The sequence below is a fragment of the Lemur catta genome, chromosome 5, assembly GCF_020740605.2.
Source record: "Lemur catta isolate mLemCat1 chromosome 5, mLemCat1.pri, whole genome shotgun sequence".
Classification (NCBI taxonomy): Eukaryota; Metazoa; Chordata; class Mammalia; order Primates; family Lemuridae; genus Lemur; species Lemur catta.
Genome location: NC_059132.1, coordinates 53018606 through 53041563, shown reverse-complemented (window position 1 = coordinate 53041563; position 22958 = coordinate 53018606). Strand labels below are relative to the sequence as shown.

Below are 22958 nucleotides of genomic sequence, written 5' to 3'. Positions count from 1 at the left end.
ACAAAATGCTCAGGGTGGGCCTGGCAGACTGTTCACAACCATCGGGACCATTCAGGCTGAAGGGACCGGGGTCCCACAGTGTTTGTGCCACAAGTCGATGGCCTTGCTCACGATCGCGTCTGAGCTGTCCTGGGGAATCTGTGAACAAGCAAACGAGTCTTTGTGAAATTTCAGCGTTTACAACTTCAGTATCTTCCCTCGTTCACTGTGGCATAGAACTTATTTCCACGGGAGTCTTCAGAAAGTGACAGCATAAAAGCCTTGTTTCACATGCCACCCAAGAACACAGAAAGGAGCTCTGGTGTCAGGTGGCCTGGATTCAAATTCTGTGCTACCCACTAATTGTGTGTCCCTGGGCAGGTTGCCTAAGCTACCTGGGTTTCAGATAGATCCCCATCTCTAAAATGGGGGAAATGATAGCCTAACTTCACAGAGCTGTTAACAGGCTAACATGAGATAACCCATGCAGAGTACTTAGCACAGGCCTGGCACTGTTAGCCACTCATTATTACAATGATGACGATTCATTTATTCAACACACATTCATTTAGTACTTATTATTTACTAGGCCACTGTTCAAATGTTAATACTGCCTATTAGAAAAAAGAATAGATTTGGGATCTTGTGAAAATCATTCAGGCATAAGACTCTAATTCTACTTCTTGCCTGGTAAAGGGTACTCTATAATACATAGGGAGGGAAAAGTTGATTTCTTTAGGGCTTTTTCAACACGCACTAAGTTAATTAAGCACATTAACAAACCCAACTGGGATTACACCAGAGATGGTAACAGAAGTGAAAGGGCTTACAAAATCCTCCAAAACATCAGGATTCCTTTTTTGCACTGACAAAAATTACTCATCCTAAAGTGACAGATCTCACCTCTTCCTCTTACTGACATGCTTGCTAGTAGTTACACAGAAGGTAAGACTGTGGTCCCAAGTGGGCACACTAATGCAAGGGTCTCAGATCATCACCCTCCAAACTATAATCCACAAACCAACTTTAAGACAAATTTTCCCAGGGGAAAAAAATGTTCCTTATGATGTAAAAATATACCGTATTATTTATCTGAAATAGGAAAATCTACCATCCTAAGATGATTTCATGTCTAGATTCAAAATCAAATCAAACAGAGCACACTTACATTTTCCAGAAACTTTGTTACCTTCTCTGCGCTGTTCAGTGCCATTACTTTTATTTTAAAAGTTAATAAAATTTCTACAGCTACAAAAACTAGGATCTTACAGGATCCACTTACAACATTATCCCAAACCCTACAAAAATAAGGAGATATAATCAAATTACATGAGCTTGAAATTTATGTTTACCTAGACATCTCAAATTACAAAACAAAATCAAATTGCTGCTATTTTATGTATAAGCTTTAAAGAACTATTGTGAAATAATCATGAAAAACAACAATAAAATAGATAAGCCATTTGCAATCTATTCTAGATACAATCAGCTTTAGAAGGAAAAAGAAAAGTTCACTAAAAATTGCTGCTCTGCTAGTTATCTACCAAATGCACATTCCTGCATGGTGCAAACCAGATATTGTGGGGGAAGAAAAAGAAAGTCCTAAACCAAAGTTTGTATTTTACCAATATGCTACAATGCTAATATAATCATTGCATACTCAGGAACAACAAAAGAAGCATGTGAAATGGCCTAAATTCAATTTCATTGCCAGTGACTCTGGGGACAGATTCCTTAAGCTTTTCTAAGGGCTTAAGGAGCCAGTTATTGATTGGCTCCACTCTAAAATAATTATTCTGATAATTCCTGTAACTCTTAAAAGTTGGTATTATACTCTTAGTTATGTATTATCTTATTTTATTTATTTATTTATTTATTTATTTTTTGAGACAGAGTCTCTCTCTGTTGCCCGGGCTAGAGTGAGTGCCGTGGCGTCAGCCTAGCTCACAGCAACCTCAAACTCCTGGGCTTAAGCGATCCTACTGCCTCAGCCTCCCGAGTAGCTAGGATTACAGGCATGTGCCACCATGCCCGGCTAATTTTTTCTATATATATTTTTAGCTGTCCATATAACTTCTTTCTATTTTTAGTAGAGATGGGGTCTCGCTCTTGCTCAGGCTGGTCTCGAACTCTGACCTCGAGCGATCCACCTGCCTCGGCCTCCCAGAGTGCTAGGATTACAGGCGTGAGCCACCGCGCCTGGCCAGTTATGTATTGTCTTATAATGTTCTCTGTGTATTGCCGTTTTTCTCAACTACATCATAAAATCTTGGCGAGATGGGGCTGGGACTCGGAAGTACCCATAACACAAGTCTGCCCCTGACGGCAGGAGCTAAGTTTCAATCTCCAATCTTTGACTGCCTTCAGATCCTTTAGAGATGTCACGATGAAACGAAGACATACCAAGATTTCTGCCAGATTAGGATCTACCACATTTGTGGGAAAGAGGAAATTATCCTTATATAAACTCCTGGAGATTGTCTGAGATGTGATTACATACAGCATGTAACACACTGAAGGCCTTCAATTTTTCTAATTGTATATTCAATAATAAGCAGGATCATGTGCTACTATGGGAGCCGCTGGAGAATTTAGCTTCAAATTCCCATATTGTTCTAAAGCAAATTTACATTCTGAGGGATGACCACACGGAAGGCCAGTATTCTTCTCTAACTCCAAGCCTTCACTATGTCTTCCAGAGAAATACTTGCCTCTGTAAACTGGATTCAGGCAAACATCCTGCGAAGCACCTCTTAAACCAGAGATCATAAGGAAGTTTAGACACTGCAGAACACGTCTTCAGATGACTCAGCAGTCTGCTATCTTCCAGATTCAAGTACTGTTCAAAAAGCCTTTGGCTAAAGATGAAACAGGAAGAGAAATTACTCATTTCCTATGACATAACATCATCTGATATTGTACCCTATGATGAAAAAAATTTATAAGCTGAATGCAAGGAAGTGCTAGAAAACAAAACTTCAGAATCATCCAAGTCACTTGAGACAGCAGTTTCCTGGGTTAGTACTAACTAAAGTAACAAACTGTCCAGGACTGAGGGGGTTCCCAGGACACAAGACTCTTTCAGTGCTAAAACTAGGAGAGTCTTGGGCAAAAAGGAACAGTTACTCACCCTAATACTAACTGCACTAACCAGATTCAACAGCCTAAGGCAAAAGTCTCAAGCAAAATTCAATTGCTCTGAGGAGCTAAGAAAGAGCTATTATGTTACTGGTTGGTATAGAGCAGATTATATACAAAGGGGAAAGAGGAAGGCTAAAACCAAGGAAATAGAGTGGGATTAGAGTGAAGACAGGGCATTAGAAAGAATGAGACAAAGACATGGTGAAGAAGAGGGGCTGACCAGCCACTGACCACACACACACTGCCCTGTATTGAGCACCAGCGTGCACCAATGCCAAACCTGGGCTTCAGGACCCAGAAACATTTTCTCAGTAGAGGTGACATTTGAACTGACCTCTGAAGAATGGACAGGAGTTAGCCAGGCAAAGAGGGCTCCAGATATTAATTCAGGTTCCCCATCTTTTTCAGGGGATCTCTAACTTTTTTTCTGTTTATTCAACTTCCCTATACTACTCAACAGTTCCTAAAGCTTCTCAAGAACACTGCATACAACCTCCTAAACCAAGAGCATTTCTCCAAAGTATAAGTTGCCAAAAGGCTCCCGTCCTTTCACCTCTGGAACCCTATTCTAGAATTTTGGTTGGTTCTGCCAATGAAATATGTGTACTTTTTTCATAAAGTGACACGATTGAACACACACACATGCTTTTATATATGTCTCACAGCAAAGAAAATTTCATCCAAATGTCAATACAAGTAATAAACAACATATAGATGAGTGAACATTTTAAAACTATTAGTCATTTTCCTTTATCAGACTATAAACTCACTGAGGGCAGGGATTGTATCTGTTTTGTTCACTGTTAGTTCTCCAGTACCTAGAACATTATTTGGCATAGTAAGCATTCAATGTATAACTACTGAGTAAATGAATATTGTGAATTAATATGAAGCTTTGAAATACATTAATCAACATCTTGATAATCGCTCAATGTACATTTTTTGCCAATGTATTAATTTTTTCTAAATATCTTTTTCTGGTTTATAATATACCATTATAAGAAATCTTAAAAATACAGAAAAGAATAAAGAAGATATAAAGATCACTGACAATCACACTACCCAATGATAATTACTGGTAATATTTAGGCTGTAGAACACCCATTTGTTTTCCTGCATACATACACACACATGTTCCTGTCTTTTATTAGTTAGACTCATACTGAATACACAATTTAGTATTTTGCTTTTTGCACGCAACAAACTGTGGGCATTTTCCCAGGTTAATAAGTTTAAAGGGTAAATATCCCTAAACAGACAGCTTTTAAAAATAACAAAGAAAAAGCTAAGAACTCTATAGAAAAAAAATGCACATGGGTCTTACCCATATGAAAAGATGCTAAACTTTGCTCACGTGATAATAATAAAATAAATGTAATCTAAAACTACATTGAGGTATCATTTCCTACCTATCAGAATGGCAAAAATCCAAAAGACTAACAACATACCATGTTGGCAAGGTTGTAGAGAAACGATCTATTGGGCAGGAGGATGCAAAAGAGTAGGAGCTAATATGAAGGAGATTTTGGCAATATCTAGCAAAATAATATACGCATTTACCCTTCAATCCAGCAATCTATTTCTAGGAAGTCCATCCCCAAAAATATACTGGCAAACATATGAAAAGATGTATGCACAAAAGCTGTTCATCTCTAACACCATGTACGATAGCTAAAGACTGGAAACATCCCAATGGCCAATAATAGAGAAAAGGCTGAACAAACTACATTCACAATAGATACTAATCTAAGAAAACTGTGTGAGAATATACATAAGAAAGTAGTCTGTAGCCATGAAAATGAATAAAGAGCATCTCTATATACTACCATGGCATGATCTCCAGCATGTATCAGGTAAAAACAGCAAGCTGGGAAAAAATTTGTATTTTATGCTACTGCTTAATTTAAGAAAGACAGTGAATTCACATATATATGTATTTATGTTTTTTAATGGAAGGAGATAATATTTACATTGCCTAACATTTTTCATTCTCAGCAAATTATAGATATGATTTATTATAAACATAATTACATTTTACTGTTAAACATTTAGGTTATTTTCAATATTTCCATCACCCCAAATTCTTACTTTATGGAGAAAATAAAGCATATCTCATCAACAGAAGGCAAAACCTGACAAAAAAAGGACTTAACCACCCTGAGAAGAATTTATATTAAACTTAGGAAGAGGCTGCTAATAGTGCTTATCAAGGAAAAAACATCTCTTTAGGATAGCTTTAAAATCTTTTGGCAACAGCAATGAAAGAAAGCTCCCTTACTTTAATGACTTTCAGGGGTGGGGGACCTGCAGCCTCAAGGCCACATGTGGCCTTCCAGAGCCCCAAGTGCAGCCCCTTGACTGAATCCAAACTTCACAGGACAAATCCCTTTATTATTAAAAGGATTTCTTCTGTAAAATTTGGATACAGTCAAGAGGCTGTATGTGGCCCCCAGGCCACAGGTTCCCCAGAAGTCTTATATGCCACACAATTGAAGTTGGCCTCTATTCTCTGTGGCAATAAGAGGCCTTGTAAAAAGTAGAATTTTGAAAAGCTGGTAAGGAAGGAAGCTCTGATCCAATCCTAGGAATCAGAGTACTACAGCATAATTAATACATCAGCCCTCAGGGGTACCCTTATCTTCTTTTGAAGCTTATCATTGGCCATCATATGCACTTTTCCCTAGAATTATAAAGCAACTTACACTTTGAGATAACAAATTTATGTGGTCAAACCACAAAAATATAAAAAGATAACAGACAAAATTATAGAAATTCTACTTTAACAAGCTAGGAAGAAGAGATCCACTATACAACAATAATAAAAAATTTTAAGGTTTAACTAAAGAGAAAAGTTTAAGCATATTACTTGATGTCTAAATTAAACACCACCACAAAGAAAATTTAATTTTTCTTATGTATTCTGAAGAATGTTTTTGAAAACTTCATAACCACTCTAAAACCATGTGCTAGGCACTAATGCACATACTAAACTAAATCCCTTTTTTAAAGATGAGGAAATTAAGATTTAAGGGACATTAAGTATCGTGTTGATGCTTAATTCATTTCTAAAAAGAAAAATAGCCAAGCCATTTTTGAAAAAGAACAATAAAAGAGAATTTTTCCTATCAGCTATCAAAGTACACTATAAAGCTGTATTAAATAAAGCATGTGATACTGGCCCAGGAATAGACAAATAGCTCAATGGAAAAAAGAGTCCAGAAAGAGATACAAATATATATGGGAAATCCCGTATATGGTAATGTGGCAATTTGAATCTGTGAAAAAAAATGAACTAACAAAATAATGGAAGTGGTAGTTCTACTGCTTACTATTAGTGACTATGTGACCTTGGGCTTACTTAATTTCTCTGTGCTTCAGTTTCCTCATCTATAAAAACAGAAATAATATGCTTAAATGAAGTAGCTCACTAATAAAACAAATTCAGCACTGCCTGACATGAAGTACGTTCTCAATAACAGGTTCACCGGAGGGAGAAAGAGGAAGAGGAAGGATAGTGGTGAGCTGGTAGAAGTTGTGGTGTCGCAGGTAGGTATACAGGAGTGAAATCCAATGAGTCTCTGATGCCAATCACAAAGATAAATCCCTGACAAATTAAAGGGCTAAATTTTAAATGTTTAAACATTTTAAAAAGTTAGGAGAAAACAATAACAACAAAAAAACATGTTTTTTAAAAAAATCTTGGGGTTGGAAAGGCATCATTAACTAAGTAAGACACAAAAAAAAAGCAAAAGAAAAGTGTTGAAAAATCCCATTGTATCAAAACTTAAAATCTACAACAAACAGGACGAAGGTATCTTCAACATACATAACAGATAAGAATAAATATTCTGAGTACAGTCCACCCTCCATGTCCATGGGTTCTGTATGCAAGGATTCAACAAACTATGGGCCGGGCGCAGTGGCTCACGTCTGTAATCCTAGCACTTGGGAGGCCGAGGCGGGTGGATTGTTTGAGTTCAGGGGTTCGAGACCAGCCTGAGCAAGAGTGAGACGCCATCTCTACTAAAAATAGAAATAAATTATCTGGATAACTAAAAACATATATAGAAAAAATTAGCCGGCCATGGTGGCACATGCCTGTAGTCCCAGCTACTCGGGAGGCTGAGGCAGAAGGATTGCTTAAACCCAGGAGTTTGAGGTTGCTGTGAGCTAGGCTGACGCCACAGCACTCTAGCCAGGGCAAAAGAGTGAGACTCTGTCTCCAAAAAACAAAAAACAAACTATGGATCAAAAATATTCTGGAAAAAAAAAATGGGGGTTGCGTCTACACTGAACATGTACAGACTTTTCTTTCTTGTCATTATTTTCTAAAAAATACAGTGTAACAACTATTTATACAGCATTTATAATGTATCAGGTATTATACGGTAATCCAGAAATGATTTAAAGTAGATGGGAAAATGTGCATAGGTCATATGCAAATACCATACCATTTTACAAAAGGGATGTGAGCATGCATGAATTTTGATATCTCTCGGGGTCCTGGAACCAATCCTCTCCATGGATACAGAGGAGTGGGTGTATCTCAATAACTCTTAACAAAGAAAAAAGCCAACAAAATAATAGAGATGTGCAAAGCTGTTCAATTTCACTAGAAATTGAGGATATGTAAATTAAGATGAGATACCACTTTCACCATCAGATGGACAAAAATTTAAGAGATTGATACTATCAAGTATTGGCAATGGGGTGGAAAACAGAAAATTTCATAATCTGTTTGGTGGGAACATAAATTGATATGGCCTTTGGATGAGCAACCCGGTAGTTTAAATTTTAAATACATCAAAATAAGTAAATAAATTGATTTTAAATATGTCTCTCCTTCATTTGAGCAATTCCTTATAGGTACCAACCCTAGAAAAATACATATAAATACAAGTAGCACATACAAGGGCATGTTTACTGTTGTATGGATCTGTTATACTTAAATATGGCAAATTCGTAACAGGAAAATACTATGAGTAAAGTTTAAAAAGAAGGTGGTTCTAAATGAATGACTCTCAACCCTAGCTATGTTTCAGAATTGCCTGGAGCTTTTAAAAAATTAGAATTCCAAGGCCCACCCTCAGACATTCTGATTTAATTGGTCTGGGTGGAGGAAAGGTGATGGTAATTTTTAAAAGTCCCAGGTGGTACTAATAGGAAGTCAGGACTGAAAACTAAGGAATTCTTCTGTACTGACTTGGAAAGTTCTCCAAGACATTAAGGCAAAAACAAAAACAAAAACAGAACTGTAGGGCTGTATGTACAGTTTGATACTATTTATGTGTTTTAAAAAAATCATTTTACACATACATGTAAAAAGAGGCCAGAAGAATGCACACCAAACAGATGAGAATGTTTATTTCTTAGAAAGAGAGGGTTGGGAGGATTGGGGGGGTTGGTACAGATCTAGGGAAACATGGATTCATGTGGATTGCTTAATTTCTTTTGAAATCTTTTGAAATTCATCTATTACTTATGTTAACAAAAATAAAGAATGAATTTTTCAAACATAGCATAAACTATCAAAATGCTACTGACTTACTCCAATAAGCTAATTAAACCGCAGTAAAATTGAGAGCTCCTGATTTAATTAGGCAACTGACATTATGCTCCATATTTCATGCTTAATTTATTTTTACTGAAATCAACTAAGTGGATTGAATTTCAAAATCCTAAAAATCAAATTTTATTTATTTGAAATATATAAAAACTACTCTCGTAAGTGTTCTTTGATGAAGCTGAAGGGTCTTGCCCACTGCCCCACTGATAACCAACTGCCATAGTCAGGGCAGTGATCCTCAGCGCTCATCCAGCGTCATCACTGCCCCTCACCTGACCCCACCCTGTACCAGTTGCCACTTTCAGTAGAATTTTCAAATGAAACAACTCAATAATTTAAGAAAAAAGATAAGATTCATTGTTGTAAACGAGATAAGGGAAACAACTAGAAAAAAGAGAATGGCCAAGGAAGAGCGGCTTACGCTATGAAGCAAGTGCCATTCAGTTCTCTGGATTTCCAAGCCAGGGTACGGCCAAGACAGTGGCTGCCTGCCTCACACCCACGTGCCCTTCCTTCCACACTTACAGAACCCCTGTTTTAACAGGAGATCACAATGTGCCAGGCTTTAAAAAAACAGTCTCCCAGCCTCCACGACAGACGGGGTGGCCAGGTGACACAGTCCTGGCCAGTAATACACAGTTGACCCTTGAACAACACGAGTTTGAATTATGCAGGTCCACTTAAACGTGGATTTTCTTCCACCTCTGCCACCCTGAGACAGCAAGACCAACCCCTCTTCTTCCTCCTCCTCCTCCACCTACTCAACGTGAAGATGTCAAGTATGAAACCTTTATGATGATCCACGTCCACTTAATGAACAGAAAATATATTTTCTCTTCCTGATGATTTTCTTATGACATTTTCTTTTCTCTAGCTTACTTTATTGTAAGAAAACAGTATGTATTTAATGATACATATAACATATGTGCTAATCAACTTTTGCATCACTGGTAAGGCTTCCAGCCAACACAAGGCTATTAGTAAAGTTTTGGGAGAGTCAAAAGTTATATGTGGACTTTTGACTACATAGGGGATGGGTACCTCTAACCCCTGTGTTGTTCAAAGGTCAACTGTATACGCAGAAGGAAAGCTGGCTAAAGAGTGACAGACTTAACTGGCTTGCCCCCTTTCCTCCACTGCTTTTTCCTCTGCCCTTCCCTTCCCTCCTGCCCAAAACACAAACATCATGGCTGCTGATCTAACAACCACCTTGCAAGCATGAGAGGAAGGATCATGCCCAAGGATATTGGAGCAAAATGACAGGAGTCCGGAGCACTGTCCACACCATGGCGCTGCAGCACCAGCTCTGGACTGCCTTACCTTTTGGCTTCTGGTTATATGGGAGAAAACAAAGTTTCTGTTATTTGGGCTTTCCATTATATGCAAACTTAAGCCTTAACTAATGCAGAGGGATAATTCTAGATAGAGCCAGTGGATTCTAGACCAGGATAAGGAATACCATGGAACAGAGCTGGCAAACTATGGCCTGCAGCAGTGCAAATCCAGCCATGGCTATCCTTTTACGCATTGTCAATTGTTGCCTTTGTGCTACAACAGCAGAGTTGAGTGGTTGCAATAGACATCATCTGGCCCACCACGCTGGAAATATTTACTGTCTGGCCTTTTACAGAAAACATTTGTGGAGCTCTACTATAGAGGGTCCACTCATAATTGCTGCAGCACCAAGAGGCAAGAGTATTTCCTGAAGCCCTCCAATACCATTGCTCACTCCCCAATAGCCAAAAAAAAAAAAACCAAAAAAACCACAATCCCTCACCAGCTGGGGTAAAAAATCCCAGTACTTGGTATTTACTTGGTTCATAAAGCATCGGATGATCCAGTAACAGTCAACACAATCTTCCACCATCTCCTCCATGGCTTTAGCAATGGCAAGAAACACTTCATCTTCTGGCTCCTGAAACATTAATAATAAATCTCAAGAGGAAGGCAGTAGAAGAGAGGAATACATATTTCTTCAATAAAAAATGAAACCTTGCCCCCTAAATTTTGCAAAGGGTGTATTAATAAATCAAAGTGGGAGCAAAAAGTGCAGAGTCCATCACCAAAGAGGAGAGCAAGCGGGGGATAAGGATGAGTAACTAGAATCAGTGTTGCCTATGGATGACCAGGTTTCAGGCTGACCACGCAGAGATAACTTCTAACATGCAGCCCGTCACAGAGCCAACATAAATCACAAGCAAAGGCCCTGACTCTCACCACCCAAAAATGTCCTCAGTGCTAGATGAGAATTTCTTTCAAAAGGATGTAATAAACGCATAAACAGTAATCAGCAACATTGGTCAGTACTGTAATTTGCAAATACTGAAGGACTCCAAATTTCAAAGCATTCGTGCATACCTTTAGAATGCTGTTCCATCTTTAAGCACCTAAAAAGTTAAAATGTCCCTAGAATCAGAATTTAAGGAATCAAAAGAATGGCATTTCTCAAACCTTGTGTCAATACTAAGAATGTGAAAGTAAACTCTCAAATAAATTTCAACAGAAAAATATTATATAAACTGGAACCTTACCTGAAAATCTATTTTGTTTGAAACACCATATCATATACAAAAAGATTTATGTTTTTATCTAGGATTTAATAGCTGAAAGATCTCAATGTTAAAAAGAAACTTAAAAAGTATATTTCTATTCCCCTAAAAAGTCTTAAGTTAAATCAAAATTCCTATTGTAATAACATATTTCATTCTTAGGCTTTCTTTCAACTTATTATTAATATTAATAACACATTGTATGAAATGTCAAGAATAACAGAGTTAGAATCACAGAAAGTAAATTCCCCCAAGCATTTTATTAATGTATCAGAGGAGGATAGAAAATAAGAAATGTAGGAAGAAAAGGGAAAGGAAAGTCTCTTTACTTGGACTCCCACACCGTACTGGGCAGTGTGCTCAGTGCCCCTGATTGTGACATGTCACTGACCGCTCTGGGCCACTCTGACAGGTCAAGGGAAGAGGACCCTGTCCTTCAGCCTCTACCTTCCTGGCCCTGTGCAGAGCACTGCCGCACACTCTTATTAACAGATAAAAAAAAAAATAAGGCGAAGTGGGTGCTATGGTGTGAATGCTTATCTCCTCCAAAACTCATGTGGAAACTTAATCCTCAATGTGGCAGTATCGAGAGGTGGGGCCTTTAATAGGTGATTTGGTCATGTGGGCTCTGTCTTCATGAATGGATTAATCCATCCCTGGATTAATGGGTTAATGGATTACTGAGTTATCATGGGAGGGGAACCAGGGGCTTCATAAGAAAGGAAGAGAGACCAGAGCTGGCCTGTCAGCACGCTCGTGCCCCTTGACATGTGATGCTCTCCACCACCTCGGACTCTGTAGAGCAGCGGTCCCCAACCTTTTTGGCACCAGGGATCGGTGTCATGGAAGACAATTTTTCCACGGAAGGGTGGGGATGGTTTCAAGATGATTCAAGTGCAGTACATTTATTGCGCACTTTATTTCTACTGTTGTCACATTGTAATATATAAGGAAATAATTATACAACTCACCATAATGCAGAATCTAATGCTGCCACTGAGCTGACAGGCGGTGGAGCTCAGACAGTGATGCGAGCAATGCAGAGCAGCTGTAAATGCAGATGAAGCTCCGCTCGCTCACCTGCTGCTCACCTCCTGCTGTGTGGCCTGGTTCCTAATGGGCCAGACCTGCACCAGTCCTCAGCCGAGGGATTGGGGAGCACAGCTGTAGAGAGTCCCCACCAGCAAGAAGTCTCTTACCAGGTGTAGCCCCTTGACCTTGGACTTCTTGGCCTCCAGAACGTTATGAAATAAATCTTTTTCTTTATAAATTGCCCAGTTTCAGATATTCTGTCACAAGCAACTGAAAATAAACTAACACAGTAGGGCTTGGTGACGGGGCAGACATGCGGTGGCAGAGCCCAAACACCCAGACAGCATGTCTGCCCGACACTGCAGTAAAGGTGTCTGGTCTCAGAGCATGAACATACTGAGTAGGGGGTAAGGTGGAAACCATCACCCACCATTTAGATTTCTTGAACTAATAGATTAACCTAAGTTAACACGTAATTTAAGAACTTGAGTAACTTCACTTTGATAATGATAAATGAAATTTAAAGGAGATTGTTTAAATTATTCCAATTATTTTTTAGGGACCTTTTCTCTCTCGATAGACTTAATGAAAGTGGATGGCCTTTATTATTTCTAAGTTATCTCAAAGGTCCATGGGTACCAGGTCATTAACTTAAAAAAACTACAACACAAAAGAATAAGTTAACGTCAAATGTGCGATAAAATAATTTTGTAGACTAGCAAAGCTTTCAAGCAAATCCATGTTTGAACAATTCACTGTTTTAACTAAACACATAAAACCTTTAAAATATCTAGGGAGAACTGCAATAAAATAGCCAAAGCCCAAGAACTATAATCATTCCTTTGCCTGACCTCCTTCTCCTCCCCCTTTCTTCCCTTGACAAGCAATAAGCAGTCCATGTAACTGGAGTGAGGAGTTTGCTAATGATGAAGTTAAAAAAGCAGTTTGAGGCCTGGGGCTGAGGCAGAGGAGGAAGTTAAGGCCAAGGGAGGTTGAGGATGAAGAGAGGTCAGGGCTGAGCAGTGGCCTGGGACCACAAGGAGACCAAGTGGGCCTGCAGGATGGGACCAGAGCTGGCTGGCAGTGCTGGTCACATACAGGGGAATGAGCAAAGAAGTGAATGGACTGAGGATAATGGGAGCCTTTTCATACTTGTAACTGTCAGAGAAGGGAACTGTAAATGTGCAAAGGGTGTAGGCTAGAATGAACTTGGGATACTGGATTGGAACTAGAGTAATTAGCGTGAACTCAGGGTTTGTACTACACAGAGATAAACTGATATATATAAAAATATATAGATGTGCATGTATCCAGACATATATTTCCTAGCTCTGCCTGCCAAGAGGACCTAGAGGCAATGACGGCCCATGAACAATGAGCATATCTAGTGCTTGGTTCTGGGTTCTAGAAACCACACTCAATTCCAAAAATAAATGGCTGATTCCAGGGCTGCAGTATGGAAAGTGCAGGATGAGCCTGAACCATCTTGTGCCAGAAAGTCAGGAAACATTCAAAATGATAGACACTTGTCAAAAAGACACAGGCATCACCTGGAAGGGGCCCCCACTGGCCAAATCTGGAACAATCTGTACATCAAAAGAAATAACAGTAATAATGAATTATAGGCCACTGAATAAAAAAGGAATCCATAAACTCACATTGATATAAATCAATAAATGAGGGAGAAGAGAAAACTCTTCCTTACAGAAGAATGCCAACCAACAAATGCAGAAGGAATGAAGGAGTCAGAAAATCACCAGTGGGCAACCAGCACAGTAAAAATTGTTTCAGGCAAGAGTCATTAGTGGATGGATATTTCTAAGTCTCAAAGCACCTCCCCACAAGTTACTTACTAATCACAAAGAGGAAAACAGTAATCTTAACAGTGGAGAAACCCAGCAGACACCACCTTAATCAAGTGATCAGCGTTAACAGCAACAGTAACGAGTATCATACTTCCATGGTATTCTCGCCAATAATGCATGACCAGATTTTAACCAATGAGGAAGTATCAGACAAACCCAGATTGTTTGGCCAGCACTCTTCAAAAGTATCAAGGTCATGAAAGACAACGAAGGACTAAGGAACTGTTCCAGATTAAAGAAGATTAAAACATGGCAACTAAATGTAACATGTGGTTTGGGATTAGATCCTAGATCAGAAGAAGGACATCAGAGGGACGTCAGCAAATTTCCAATAAGGTCTAAAGATTAGGTCTTAGTATTCTATCAATTCTAATTTTCTGGTTTTAATCACTATATTATGGTTATGCAAGGTATAATATTTGAGGATGTTGGGTGAAAGTATATAGGAACACTGTACTATTTTTTGCAAATTTTTCCTTTTTCTTTTTCCCTAGGAATACAGTGGCACAATCCTAGCTCACTGCAGCCTCAAACCCCTGAGCTCAAGCGATCCTTCTGCCTCAGCCTCCCAAGTAGCTGGGGCTACAGGCATGTGCCACCATGCCTGGCTAATTTTTCTATTTTTTATGGAGACAGCATCTCACTATGTTGCCCAAGCTGGTCTCAAACTCCTGGCTTCAAGTGATCCTCCCCCCTACACCTCCCTAAGTGCTGAGATTATAGTCGTGAGCCACTGTGCCCAGACCTGCAACTTTTTTCTATGGTCAAGATTATTTAAAAATGAAAAGTTAAAACACAAAAATTTTTTAGAAATCATCAAATGGTAAAATTCATGGGTAAAATTTAATAAGGAATAGAATATTTACACGGTAGTTTTAAAGTGTGTCCCCACAAAGGGAAATAATAATTACAAAGGGAAAATAATAACTTTCCAGTGGAAAATCCCAGCAGACACCACCCTCACCAAGTGATCACAGTTAACACTGTCTCTCATGGGACAAATGCACACTATGTGCCTCCAGATATGATACACTGAAAAGAACACAGCATCACCTATGTGGTACCCCTGCCAAAAATGAATAACGTGGATCCCATCAGGAAGAAGCACCAGAAAAACCTAAATTGAGAGGCTTTCTACAAAATAACTAACATCCCTCAAAAATGTCAAGAGCATGAAAGATTAAACATAGACAAATGGTCCCAGAGTGAAGGAGACTAAAGCAACCTGATAACTCAATGCAATCCCTAATTCAGGATCAAATCCTCACCTAGAACTTTGATTATTTATTTGTGATAAAGAGCATTATTGAGACTACTGATCGAATCTGAATGGAGCCTACAGTTTAGATGTTAATATTGTATCAATGTTAACTTCTTGGTTTTGATGACTGTTCTGTGGTTACCCACAGGGGTGTCCTTATTTTAGGAAGTATACACTGAAAGAATCTGAGGTAATGGGGCATCTTATTCTCAAATAAGGCCCAGAGTTTGAGACCAGCCTGGACAACACAGCAAGACCCTGTCTCTAGAAAAAAAAATACCATAATAAGTTTAAAAGAATGGAAATCATACAATGTCTGCTCTTAGACCACAGTGGTATTACACTAGAAATCAAAAGATAACTGGGAAATCCCAAAATGCATGGGGATTAAGCAACACACTTCTAAATAACATATGGGTCAAAGAAGACATTTAAAATTTCAAGAGAAATTTTTAAAACAGTTCAAATTAAATGAAAATAAAAACACAACTTATCAAGATTTGTGGGATGCAAAGAAAAGAAGCTTAGAGGGAAATGTATAGCACTGAATGCATATATAGGAGAAGATGAAAGATCTAAAACTAATCATCTAAGTTTCTACCTTTGGAACCTAGAAAAAGAAGAGCAAATAAATTCAAAGTAAATAAAAGAAAAGTTACAATATTTTTAAGGGAATAAAAACACAGTAAAAGTTATAGCAACTGGATTTTTCAAATGAATATTGTTAGCTTAATAGTTCTCGGAACAAAGAAGTACCCAAAATAAACACGAAAAACACAACACCCCCAAACAGTATCCTTGCTTAAGGACATGCAAAGGTGACTGCCCCATGAAATGGGGAGATACTGATCTTTCAGAAATGATCAGTCAACGGCAAACTAAAGCAAGGCAACTGCATTTTAAAAATAAAGTTGTACTGTTTATTTCAGAGTTGGTAAAATCATGGGTATTTGATGTTCTCAGCACAAAAACATATGTTGTTGAGGTGATGCCTGTGGTCACTAGCTTCACTGACATATTCTACAATGTACACATAGACCAGAACATCACATTGTAACCCACAAATACACCCAATTATTACCATTATATATGAATTAAAAATAAGTTGGAAAATTAAAACTAAAAAAAAGACTGTGCAGGGCCATGGATGCCAGGTAAAGACACACTGTTTCTATTCTATTGACAATGGAGAGAGAGCCACCAGTAAAACACGATGCAGTCAAAGCCTGGCAAGATGGGAGAGTCAAGACTTGAGCTAAGTGTCAAGCAACAGTGACCACTAACCAGTGGAAAAGAGGGACTTCGAGGTAACTTCCCAGACTCCAGCTGATACATCCGGAGACAGACTTCGACCTGGGGCGTGGCATCACTGACAAAGCGAATGACTTTCAGAGCATGAAGCACATCAGAGTACTGGTCCTTGCGATACCTCATCACCTTGGCATGGGATTCATGGTGAGGAGGCAGGATCCCTACACAGAGAACCAGGGGAAAAAGGGCAAAAAAACTGAGACATCAACCCCTCCTCTACTAAAGAGACTCCTGTGAGAAACAGCCCATCACAATTAGATTAGCATTCACACAAATATTTAATTACCATAGAGTCTCTTTTAGAAATTCTTACTATAAATCAATCTGTAACGTTGAATACTATCAATATTTGAATGGTGATACATCATTGATATTAAAGAGGAATGAAGTGGCATCACAAAAACCCTTGAATAAGTATGCCACGTATATTCAAGATAATAACTGCATCAATTATAATAATGGCTTAACTCAATTTATGGCTGTCAGCCTCAGGCTACCTTTAGCTCCAAAAGGCCTCTAGTCTTTGCATGTGGCCCCTACATCTCAGAATCACCAACTCATTGAAGGCTTCTCTTCCCTGACAGTTAAAACTTGCTCACAAAGTATCCTATCCTCATGGCCACACAAGTCTCTAATCTTCACTAATGAAGTCACTCACTGTACACGACATTTCTATGACATTTTAAGCTCATTAACCCATTTAAATATGGTGTCACATCTTTTTTACAAACAAGTGGCTTTCAGAAAACATACTGGAAAGACCACTGGACAGGCCGTCAGTAACCCTGGGTTCTAATCTCAAACCTGACAATACCAGGGCCCTCACAAATATGTTAGTCTCTCTGGACATGTGTTTCCTCAGATGACAGAGGTAGGAAATGGTAGAGACAAGCATTTCACTAAATGTTCTCTGCAGAATGCTAGCCCCAAGAGTCTCCATGAGAAAAGGATAGCATCGTCAGATTTCGGAAATGGTGACAATGAATTTCCAAGGCTCTAAGTTCTACTATAAATAAAACATGTTACTTAATTTACTCCAGCTTCATTAAGCTTAATGAAGCTGTACAGATGGACAGCATCTGGAGCAAAGGTCCTGGGTTTCAATTCTAGCTCTATAACTAACAGGCTGGGTGACCTTTAGCAATTTACCTGATCTCCCTATGTCTCAACTTCCCCATCTGAAAAATGGGAATAACACCACCTAATCTTACACAGCTGTTGTGATGAGTAAACAAATCAATACACAGAAAGCACTCAGCAAAGGACCTGTATACATTACACTAGTATTAACAGAAGTGTTAGCTAGTACATTTGACTATGATTCCCTCTTTGGTGCAAACCACCACAGATCCAGTATGCTAAAGAACACCCTGGCAAACAACAGATGAGCTCAAAAGTCTCTAGCTAACATGATACCACATTAATTTTAGAATCAAAACTTGCTTAAATGTTCTTTTTCCTGACATAAATCTCTACTCACCTTAGTTATGGCTTGTGTGCCAGGCTTCCAGAAAAGCCAAGGGAACACACTAAAGTGTCCTCCACATCTGGGCTAACACAGATTAAATGGCTGTGGTTGAACTTTCATCACACTACTAGAGTCAGCATACAGCTTCCCATGTTAAACTTTAAACCTGTTCTCTAAGAGTAGGTCCTAAAAAGTCCCTTTCTGATATTCACCTAAAACGGAAGCAGGCATCCCTGAGTAATCAAAAGAATGTGCTAAGAAGAGTCAGGCTGTATCCCACACAGTGTGATAGCTATAAATTTCCAGTGTCTTACGACTACCTCAAAAAATAACGGCAACTTACGTGATAAAAAAAGGTAAGAAAAATAGAGGTGATGAACAAGTCAGATAGGCCTTAGCACTCAGGAGGTGCCGCAAAGCACAACTGCTCATCACCTGCTATCCACTGGAGTTATTAATGAGACACAGTACTTCCCAGCAGAAATAGACACTGTTGACATTACCACATAAAATGCAACCCTGGAAGGCATTTATTTTGATGGCCACTGAAAATAGTAAGATTTAAGAAAAAAATGTCCTGGGGAAAACTAAAGCAGTTGTCAACACTTCTCTAAATCTTAAGTGCATGAAGAATGCCAAGATGCACAACAAAATAGCCATTGTGCAGTGCTTTCTAGTATAGCTTGTCCCTTGCTGCCTCCATATGATAAAACATAATCAGATTCAGGACTGCAAACTTCTCAAGTCCTGAAACATACTACATTTTGGAAAAAAAATGAGGTCCACAATCTACCCTACCTTTAAATGAGTCCTACAACTTACACTCAAATCCTAGCTCTGCCTCACACAGGCTATAAGGCCTTAGGCAAGTTATTTGGCTTCACAGAATCTTTTTCCCCATCTATAAAATTAGCATATTGATACCTACCTCATGGGGGAATTCCAGGATTACTCTATATAATTAATGTAAACTACTCAGCCTAGTGTCAGGCATACAAGGATCCCCAATAAACAGCAGTAGTAGTTCACATTCCTCATAGAGTTTCATCCTCATCACTATCCTACAGCTAATTTTTTGAAAAATTTAAGAAAGTACAGAAGGGTGGTAATCGATAGGCATTATATGCTTCAGCAGGCTCAACGATGATAGGGAAAAAAAATCTTGGGCTCAAAAGGGATGCTGCCAGTTACTTGTGGCACCTGATTCACGTTTTCTTCCACAGAAACTAAGCAAGATCAGTTTTCCTCCTCATTCAGAAAATGAGGTCCACCATCTCACCACTGGAATTTATTCACACTTCCAGGGAGTGAAAATGCTCCAATCCTTTTTTGAGTCTGATGGCGCTCATTAGGAAGTTATACCTCTACAGCTGAGAATCAAATTTAGGGCTAAAACCTAGGAGTAATTTAGCTCAATAGCTTTATCTTATACATGCAAAAAATGAGCCCTCGAGGGGCCTTCCTCCAGGTTACCCAGCTGAGGGCAAAGCCTAGACCAGTTCTTTCTCTCAGTCCAATGCGCTTCCCACACCTTGTCTGAGGAACACATTATTTCCTCTTCTATCATTAATATACTAACACCCCTACGGTAAAACTTAATAAACTGCTGCTGAAGTCAGCTTCTTAAAGGATTTCATAGTGAGCAGAAATTGAGTCACATGAGGAAGACCCAATATTCAGTAAAGGGCCTAAACAAATTCTCCTTTTTTTTCTGACTGGTAAGATGACAAATGATCCCCTTATTCAATATTTTTGTAGATAAATCTTCCATATCCTGAGTCTCATACCTAAAAGCACCTTCCATACCAATGCACGGTACATGGACGGGAGAGGGAACCTCTGACTAAAAGTACAAAGTTTCTCAACCTCTAGAGGAAGAAAAAAACAATTAGTTAGAAGCTTTTCATGCTGATCACAGCATGTAAAAGCGCATTTCATTTCTTAAAACTGAAAGTATAGATAAGACATTTCTTCAGGGGAAGTCTACGTTATGGTCAGCAAACTAAGGAAAGACAAAACTAATATGATTTGTAGCCCAGGTCTACTGCCAACCAAGTTATTTAAAAACAATTAATATTTTACAGCACAGAATATGGATTTCACATGTATTACTACATTCCCTGTAACATTAGCAGTAGTTACTATAGGATTTATTTCATTTAATCTACATTGCAAGCCTGTTGGGTAGTTATTGTTCTAAAGATGCAGAAAATGAAGCTCAAAGCAGTTAAATGACTTGACCAAGTCAAAATAGCTAGGACGTGGCATAGTCAGCCCTCAAATCCCCACATTTTCCAATAATTACACTTAGTTCCCTGATCCTCAATGCCTCTACTTACCAAAGGAGAATAGTAATACCAGACATACTAAAGCATAGACTATATAGTGAGGATCAAAGATCAGGTGGGAAATGTTTATGGCTCAGTTTATTTTACTTTGGTTTACAACAGATCTTACTATTTTTGGCTTAAAATAAACTAAAATATCAATATACAATGCAGTCTTAGTATTTACATAAAGAAAATCATGACCAGAGTTATTGCAAGTTTACTAAGAAGCTATAATGACACATCTGGAAATAAATTTAAAAAAATACAGGCTTAATAAAAGAAAAAATATTACTGAATTCTTAAGTGGCCTTTCAAAACTTTCTGACTCTCAGTGAAACATAAATTGAAAATCTATACCTTTTCTCAAAATATACCATTCTGCTGTCATCATATCCCTAAAAAATAGAGCCAGTAACAAATACCTCTGGATGTCTCTTAAGGTGATATTTACTCCAGAACATCCAAGATGACTGAGAAGCAATGAGCTTAATTAAACTTATAAAACTCTCGAGTGCCAGGCGCACTGTCTGGAGAGTGGGAGCGGACGCGCTTGGGACTCTGACTCGGGGGGATGGGCGGGACAGGGACAATGTATATGATCTGAACTTATGTACCCCCATGATGAGCTGAAATAAAAAAAAATATATTAAAAAAAAAAAAAAAAAAAAACTCACCCAGGCGATCATCTTTTAGGAGAATTTCTAATGATTTCTTTTCTTCAACTCCACGAAACCCCACTTTCTCATAATATACTGAACGAAAGTTTCTCTGAGAGTCCTCAGTCATGTTTCATTCTTGGAGGGAAGAGGGAGAGAGAAAGGGAGAGAAGGAAGAGGAAAAAAGTGAGCCTAGAAACAAAGAATAAAGCATGAGAAACATTTTTAATGATTTTCTTCACTTTTTCAATAAATCTGATATGCCTAATAAACTGCCCTTATAGGACTCAACATTAAATCTCTTCTTTTACACAACTCTAGACTACTTCACCTGTGCACCTTGGCCAAAACCCAAGAAGATGTAAGTCAAAAGTCCTCTGAGCCGCTCAAATAGATGCAACAATATTTATGCATTAGGATTCCTACTTACAAGGGTGCCAGGCACAATGGAACTCTGTAGTCATTATAAATGTGCAAAGAAAAAAAATAGAGAAATGGGAAGCAGTGCCAAAAAATGTCATGCAAATGGGGTTACCAAACAGTATATGCTATGATTCTATTTTTGTTTTTACAAATATTATGCTTTAAAAAATTAAAACCGTATTCCAAAATGTTAGCAATGGTTATCTTTAGGTAGTAGGATTCCAGATACTTTTCTTTCTTTTGTTTTGTGTTTTCCAAAATGGGCATTTTGTAAAAGGAAAAATTAATTTATATAAAAGTAAAAAGCCACAAGTCCTTCACTTATTTTTCTTTTAAACACAATTCTATCAAATGTAGTTGTCAAAATTCAAAATCCACAACAGATAAATGGCATTCAATAATAACCAGAAGAGGGTAAGGAATATAGCCGGTTGACAGTGACAACAGAGTTGAAGACAGGAGCACGATTTAAAATTTGGCATGAGAACTCAAAAAGCTCAGTGGTCTCAGATTCTTTCACAATAACCCTCATAATATTGACTGTAAATCAAGAAAAGATGAAATTAGTTTGGCATTTCAAGAGCAGAAAAGAGGTAATGCATTTTCCCAAAAGTATTATTGCACTGCCTCGCTCAAATGCTTAGTGTCAGTGCAAAAGAGAGTAGATTCTTAGGTATTAAAAAATCCTAAGACGTCCCCAGTGACCAGGGGAGGGTTTTTTCCTTATTGAAAAGACACCCTCTGAACCGATTCAGACACAGTAAAGACTAGGATTCGTTCAGGAAAAGGAATTCTTAAGGACGCTCAGGTTTCAGGACCAGATGTTTAAAAAAAAATTTTTTTTTGAAGCATTAAAACCCAAAACGAGTTTGGGAATTTTTTAAAAAGCATCCAAACATCTGCACAACAATACGGTCCCTTGTCGTCTAAGGACGCTCATTCTTAGATTGCACCATTATTGCAAAGGAGTCCTCCTGGAGGAAATACTGTAAATTCTATCTCCTGCCTATGAGCGTCCACTTGACGCGAAAAGTAAAAACACCTTGGTCCAAGACCCCAGGTCCTCTTCTCCTTATTGTGTATGCTTCACCTCTAGTAGCAGAAACACACCCGGGTCGAGACTAAGCGGTCCGGGGGAGGCAGAAGCAGCCAGGCCCGGTGCGCCGACCGACCGGCGGGCAGGCGGGCGCCGTGGAGGTGCGACCGCGCGAGGGCGGCTCCTCCAGCTGGGACGGAGGACGCGGGACACCCTCGCGCGCCCGGCCGGCCCGGGAGCCAGAACCCTCCCGCTGCCGCCGCCGGAGCCGCCGGACGTGACGTCAGCTCTAGGTTGAGCGAGCGCGTGCGCAGAGGGCGTACGCGTGCGCAGAAGCTCCA

At 38.9% G+C, this 22958-nt stretch overlaps 1 protein-coding gene across 6 annotated transcripts; it reads right to left on the bottom strand.

Moving 5' to 3' along the window:
- Positions 1 to 2128: 2128 nt before the first annotated feature.
- Positions 2129 to 22877, bottom strand: LOC123638284 (TBC1 domain family member 7-like). 6 transcript variants are annotated; one of them, XM_045551823.1, is made up of 7 exons: positions 22624 to 22877; positions 21177 to 21296; positions 19960 to 20040; positions 16678 to 16865; positions 10464 to 10601; positions 3401 to 3405; positions 2129 to 2831 (listed from the first exon to the last, which is right to left on the bottom strand). In XM_045551823.1, the coding sequence occupies exons 2-7, from the start codon at positions 21286 to 21288 to the stop codon at positions 2666 to 2668; spliced, it is 690 nt and encodes a 229-aa protein (XP_045407779.1). In that variant the 5' UTR covers positions 21289 to 21296; positions 22624 to 22877; the 3' UTR covers positions 2129 to 2665. The 6 variants fall into 6 exon arrangements, with proteins under 6 accessions (XP_045407779.1, XP_045407774.1, XP_045407773.1 ...); XM_045551818.1 differs by lacking the exons at positions 2129 to 2831; positions 3401 to 3405 and adding an exon at positions 9506 to 10016 and having other exon boundaries at positions 10500 to 10601; positions 21177 to 21350; XM_045551817.1 differs by lacking the exons at positions 2129 to 2831; positions 3401 to 3405 and adding an exon at positions 9506 to 10016 and having other exon boundaries at positions 10500 to 10601.
- Between the last annotated feature and the right edge of the window lie 81 nt (positions 22878 to 22958).